The 6,713-nt window shown below is 39.2% G+C and overlaps 1 protein-coding gene across 3 annotated transcripts in view; it reads right to left on the bottom strand.

Annotated features, from left to right (window-relative positions):
* Positions 1 to 3,322: 3,322 nt before the first annotated feature.
* Positions 3,323 to 6,713, bottom strand: part of MORF4L2 (mortality factor 4 like 2) — a 15,502-nt gene continuing 12,111 nt past the window's right edge. For 2 of the 3 annotated variants that reach the window (XM_006899242.1, XM_006899243.1), the window contains one exon: positions 3,323 to 4,877. In XM_006899242.1, coding sequence (XP_006899304.1) covers positions 3,987 to 4,853 — 867 coding nt within the window. In that variant the 5' untranslated portion in view covers positions 4,854 to 4,877 and the 3' untranslated portion in view covers positions 3,323 to 3,986. Of the gene's footprint in view, positions 4,878 to 6,713 lie in introns of those variants that run through there. The other variant, XM_006899244.1, reaches the window with a different exon arrangement.

Here is a 6,713-nt window from a genome sequence, read left to right as displayed (position 1 = left end):
GCGTAAGTATTATTAAGACTCTCTGGCCAATCTTGCTGCAGCACTGGTAGAAAAGATTCCATTATTTTAATCTTCAAGTATTTGCTGTCTAGGGCAAATGAACCCATTATATTTACAATTGCATTTCTTAAAGCCAGTCTTAAAGAGGGTGAAATCAAACTGCTCCCTGGAGGCAAAGGCAAGGATTTTGAAGCTCTTACATTTGTTTTTGGCATGTGGCCAGGATGGACCAGTCCTTGGAGAGGGACATTATACTTTGAAGGGTGGAGGGATAGCATATGAGAGGAAGAGCCAGGATGAGACGGACTGACTCAGTGACTGGAGAAATGGGATTGGATCTGTCAGAGATGATGAGACTGACTCAGAACAGGGCTAGGATCAGAGCTACTGCACACAGGGTCACTATGAATCACAGGTGACTCAACAGCACATAACTTATTAAAACTTATACTTTTTTGGTGAAATTAGAGTCCTTATTCAAACACATTTTCACCAGAATCACACTTGTGTAAAAGAGAGATGAAAATAGATCCACTTTAGAAGAAACTTGGAAATTTGCAGTCAAAAAACCAAACGAAATCAAAGCAAAACATAACATTGAATCATATGGTGCACACATCTACTCTGGCAACAGGGTATCTTGGTAGCAAGATAAGTCAACATGGTGCCAACTGGTAATTCTGATAGTAGTAGAAACTTAGCCTTCTTAGCCTCTCTTTCCCCCCTTTTTTATTATTATTGTCAATGAACATTTAGCAACTGTGGATTTCCATTCATTGTTGCACTTTTCTCCTCGCCCACCCCACTCCCCCCCCCAGTTTGCTCTTCTTTAAAAGCAAAACTCCTTCATTGGTATACATTCCCCCCGCACCCTCCCCGAGTATACTCCACTCTGCAACCCTCATTCCAGACTCTTATAAGATGTATTATTTTTAAACTGTTCTCTCCCTCATCAGCTTCAATGCAGTATACATAATTTATCCATTTTTTTCCTCGGACTTAGCCCCACCCTGATGTCAGCCTCATTCTACAACAGTGGTACCATGCAGTATTTGTCCTTTTGAGACTGAGATATTTCACTCAGCATCATGCCCTCCAGGGTCACCCATTTTGAATAATATTGCATGGGTTTAAAATACAGAGAAAATCCATTATTAAATCAATTAAAATTGCTTGCTCTAGGAAATTGGGATAGTAGTAGGACAGCAGGTGTGGACAAGTAAAAATTAGGTTGGTTAAAGGGCTGATGCTTTCAGGAAATTAGGAGATGCATTGTAATGGGAAAATCTGCAGTTAGGGACCTTTCCAAAGTATTGAGAAGCAGTGATGTCAGTTTGAGGACTAAGGTGCATCTTATTCAGGCCATAGTCTTTCTGATTCCTACGTATGCACCCAAGAGCTGGAAAATGAATAAGGGTGACAGAAAAAGAATTGATGCCTTTGAGCTGTGGTGTTGGAGAAGAGCACTGAACATTCCATGGATAGCCAAAAGAATGACCAGGTATGTCTTGGAAAGGGTGAAGCCAGAGCACTCTTCGGAGGCAAGAATGATAAGGCTTAGCCTCACATACTTTGAATATATTTCTAGGAGGTGCTATTCCTTGGAAAGGGACGTGATGTTGGGAAGGGAAAAGAGAGGAAGACCCTCAACCAGTTGGATTTTGAGGATATTAACTGTATTTACTATTTCTTGTCTAGTAATTGTTTTATCATATCTACTTTAAATATTTATGTATTTAAATCTATTTTCCCCTTTAGCATTCTGCCTAGTCTCATATTCAGAAAGGTTATAAGATTATCAAACCTTTCATCTTAGGGAATTTTATGGCTTCATCTATGAACTATAAATATCCTTCTGGAATACCTTAGATTATAAATTTAATGTTTCCTCCTTTATGAAATTATATGCTTTAGTGGCCTAGTGGCAAGAAGCTGGGCTGCAATACTGGAGGTACATTGTTCAAGTCCACCAGTTGCTCCATGGGAGGGTGGGCAATCTCCTCCCATGCTATTAAGTGCCTCTGAAAACCCACTGGAGGGTCAGCTCCAACTATGGTACACAAGAGTTGAAATATTTTCATTGTTATTGTGTGCCACCAAGTTGCCTCCAACTTATAGAGACCCTATGTCCAACAGCCCTAAACCCTGCTTTATCCTGTGCTAGTCTTATGAATCTATATATAAGACTGATCTATTTTTGTGTCAATAAGAAACTGTTATCGCCTCTTCTTTAACTGTGGTCACTTCCATTTGTCCTCCTTATCCACTTTCCTGTTGTTTCCCTGAGGCCCACCAGTATGGATTATTTTTCCTTGCCCTTTGGTTTTCAGTTTGGTATTTCTCCCACACACTAGCTCTAACCATTCCCTTCTCCCTTTTCCTCAGTTTTGTAACCCACCCCCTACCTCTGCTGATAATTTGGAAAAAAAAAATTGTTAAACACTCTTCAAATCATACATTTTGTGTCAGCAGGACTGATAAGCAGTCAAACATCCTCCTCCCACATGGTGGAGATCCATGCATCTCCTAGCCTAGGATTCCTTTTGTATTTAACGGCTTCTAAAAGTAGAAATAAAGACATGAATACTCACTAGGGAAATCTGCTATCCTTGGCCAAAATGCTCCCAAGTATTTCTGAGAAATATATACCTAAGGTGGCTACCAATGCTTTCTCTGGCTGGGGAAAACCCCCCAAATCATTTGCATAACTTGTTTCTTCCAGAGATCCATTTGACCATCACCAGGATTCCTCAGGGACTGTTAATAGTACCCACCATAATGTCTCTGGTGAGCTCTGGTAGCTCAGAGGTAAGGAGTTGTGCTGCCCACCCGAAGTTCAAATCCACCAGCTGCATCTTGAGAGAAAGAGAAGTCTCCTCCACACAATTTACTGGCTCTGAAAAATCTGATGGGTCAGCTACGAGTCAATTCTGAATTGTAGGTACAAAACAACATTGTCTCATGAGGGATCTCTGGTAGCCTAGTGGTTAAAAGTTGTACTGCCAATCCAAAGGCAGCAACTCAGAGGGGTGAAGAGGCTGCCAAGATTCAATAGAGGAAAGGAATTCTTTCATTTGAAATCAGAAACTTCTACTGTGATATTCCTCCCTCCACCAAAGATCCCTAAGTCTGTTAGAGATTGTCTTCTAATTTCTTGAAACCTATGAATTTATTGTTCATGCTGATTCTGACTGGGGTGATGGGAGCAGGTGCGTGAGACACAATGAGGTTGAAGATGTATTATATAGGGTCGCAAGTGACTCAAAACCAGCACATAACACCTAGTTTGGTAACATTAAAGGCACAGGACAAATGATTTGGATTTGCTTTGAAATTTAGAAACAGATTTTATTTTAAGATCTGAAATACAATTCCTAAAATATCAACTTTTCAGAAAATTGCAGCTACACAATGCATTGCCTATCATGTTAGAATGTGTATTAGATTCAAATACAAAAACCATGAAACAAATTACCATCCTTCAACAATTTCTGAGCAAAGATAGAATGCCTAAGGAACAACATAGATGACTTGCAAAGGATGGGCTGTTTTACTTCAAGCACCGTAAAAAAAAAATTTTTTTAAAAAAAAAGAGCACAAATGCATGAGTTTTCAGGTATATACATTAAGTTGAACCTTTGGCACTAGGAATAAGGGCATTTTGTCACGTAGCATTAACACATTAGAAAATTGTGTAGTGTCAAAGGGCTGGAACCACCAGCATTCAAGCAATGTTGTCAACTAGGCAATAAAATGTTCTACTAAATATTTCTTCATTATCTAATTACTGCGTACACTGGTAGCAACATTGAAATGAGGAAAGGAGTTTATACTCCTTTTATTTTCTGTTTGAACAGAAAACAAATTTAAACATCAGCCCTGTGATACATTAACAATTTTAGAGAACATCCATTATACAAGAAAAAGACTAAGAACAAAAAGGGTTTACAGATATCTGGACATAACAGTGAGTGGTCAGCAGACCCTCACAGGGCTTTGCGATGGTACTCAGCTGAAGCCACCTTATAATCACTGGCAGTAAACAGGGTTGCGGAATTCTTTGCCAGATATTTTAGGAAATCATGCAAATAACCCAACAATAATGCAAGGCTCTTTTCATCAAGGGGTGTATATGCTAACATTGCCCCAATTCTCACAAATAATCTCAGTAGGTGTGGCGCTCCATAAACCTGGGACATTGGTGCATCAGCGTGAGCCATGAGGATTTCTGCATACTGGGGCCTCTCAAATTTGTAGAGCAGCTGAGTGCCCAACATCACATTGAAGTATTCTTTTATTCCTGCCACAACTTCATTAACCGCATATTCTTTATTGTCGACATTCCCTTGAGATCTCTTGCAATTTGCGTATTCTTCCAGAATGGCATCTACATTCTTCTTAGCTGGGAGTTGAAAGAGTTGCTTCTGCCTGGTAACTAAGTCCCAGTCCTCAACAAGCCATGGCTTTAATTCTTCAGGAATCTTCACCTTAACCTCCACTCTGTTCTTGAATGCTTCTTCGCTTTCAACAGTAGGGTCTGCTCGGGCCCTTTTCTTCCGAGGTGGCTGAGGTGCTTCACTGGTATTACCACCATCTCCATTCCCAGGGCTCTTCTGTTTGTTCTTTCTTGTCTTCCTCACAGATCCTGAAGGAGGGTTCTCTGCAGAGCGACCAGCCCATCTGCCTGGAAGAGCTGGCTCCATATTCTTCTGCTGAGGGCTAGCTGTCTTCTTTCCTGAGGAGGTTCCTCTCATCTTACTTCTCTGCATGTTGCTTCTAGTTGGCTTTTTGAAGTTGTCTTCTTCTGCAGATTGTTGTCCACGAGTTTGAGACCCCTGCTTTCTGGAACTCATTCAACCCTGTTTTTATTCCAACCACTGTAATAGATAAAGGATTTTAAATTGGTTGCTTTCCATAACAACCTTAAACATACTATGCTTCATCCAGACACATAAAACAAAATATAATCTCTTGGAATTTGGATATCAAATCCCTCTACAAAGCCACTTAGAAGTTACTTTCTACCCATCCCCATCCTGATTACCATCTATTTAACCAACCCATCAGATTTTCCTCGTAAATTAATTTCTTCATGTCTCTCAAAGATAAAAATCTGAAAGAATGAATAAAATGACAAGGAAACTATAAAAGGCAGAAAGTCAAGGCTTTTGAAGTGACATAAGATTTGTTCATTCAAAATAAGTAGCAGTAAAGGTTCCTGCTTAATGCAGGTAAGGGGATGATGAAAAGGCCTGGACTAGGGTGATAACAGGGAAAAGGAAACTGAAGAAGACAGAACTTGGTAACTGAAAGACAGGAAAGGGGTCAAAGGTGGCTCTGAAATATCAAATCTGGGTACTATGTTAATAAAAAGCATTGATTTTTCTTAAGTGCAAGCTAGGAATCAAGAAAAGCAGGACATTTCATTCATTAATCCAGTCATTTGCTTTAAGTTCTATGCGAAATAATAAGGATTCAAATGTCTACAGTGACAGTTATATGATAACACCTTCAGTAACAGATTATCAGAGAAGATAAATCAGTGAAGGAGGAGAAAACAATGACGTCAAGGTTTTGAGGACAGGTGACTTTCACCAAACGAAATTACATTTAGAGGAGAAAATGGGTTAGGAGATAAAGATTATTTTGGACCTACTAAGTATACACACATATATATAAATTTTAAGGCTTATGTGAGAGGTTGGGTTAAGAAATGGAAATCCAAAAGTAACCATTACATTGTCCAATCTATAGTATAAAGCACAGCAAAAAGAGCTAATAAGAATAGGAAAATAGTGTTCTAGTATTGTTACAGTGCAACAGATCAAACAATTCCTTTGACTTACAGAACCTTCTCCTTCTAAGAACTCCTAGTGCTTTCTCAGATGGAAGTGTAGAGATTTTCAGGGATGGCCTTTTAGGAGCTGAGTATCTGCAATAAAGATTTACTTTCATGAAATAATACAGAATAACAATTTAATGAATGTGATATGGCTAAATAGCTAGCACAGCTCTTTGTGGGAAAACTCACACATGTGAACATGCATACAAAGATGCTCATTGCAGTGATGTCTTTAATGATAAAAAAAATTGGAAATAAGGGGAGCTCTGGTGGCCTAGTGGCAAGGAGCTACAACTACAATCCCAGAGGCAAACGGTACACACACACAAATTGGAAATAACCTAAATATTCTTCAACATGGAAATACATGTGCATACTACACACACACACACACACACACACACACACACGCATGCATACTATAAAAGAATGTACAGACACCAAAATGACTTGAGTAGATTCAGGTACTGACACAGAAAGATGTCCAATATACAGCCAAACAACAACAAAACCCCAAAGTCATTGTCATCAAGTCAATTTCCACTCATAGTGACCCTTTAGGACATAGAGAACATCCTCATAGGGTTTCCAAAGCTGCAATGTTTAGCAAGAAGCTTTTTAGTACAAGCCACAACATGTTACATGGCTAACGAAAAGATTATTTTTCCTGATAATTACAACTACATCTACATCTAGACATAACCCTTCAGTCAATCCTCATGCGTCTAGGTATCAGAGAAATCCTGACTGGGGTAAGTAAAGAATTTGAAAACTAGACCCCTGAATCAGGAAAGCAAACTACTGGAAAAAGTACACATCCCTTAGCAGGAATGCTAAGGCAGTCTTTGGCATTAAAAAAAAAAAAAAAAAA

Source organism: Elephantulus edwardii, unplaced genomic scaffold (assembly GCF_000299155.1).
Source record: "Elephantulus edwardii isolate Elephantulus edwardi_28Jun2011 unplaced genomic scaffold, EleEdw1.0 scaffold00249, whole genome shotgun sequence".
Classification (NCBI taxonomy): Eukaryota; Metazoa; Chordata; class Mammalia; order Macroscelidea; family Macroscelididae; genus Elephantulus; species Elephantulus edwardii.
Note: the sequence above shows the minus strand (reverse complement) of the source record. Positions and strands in the feature narration are given on the sequence as shown.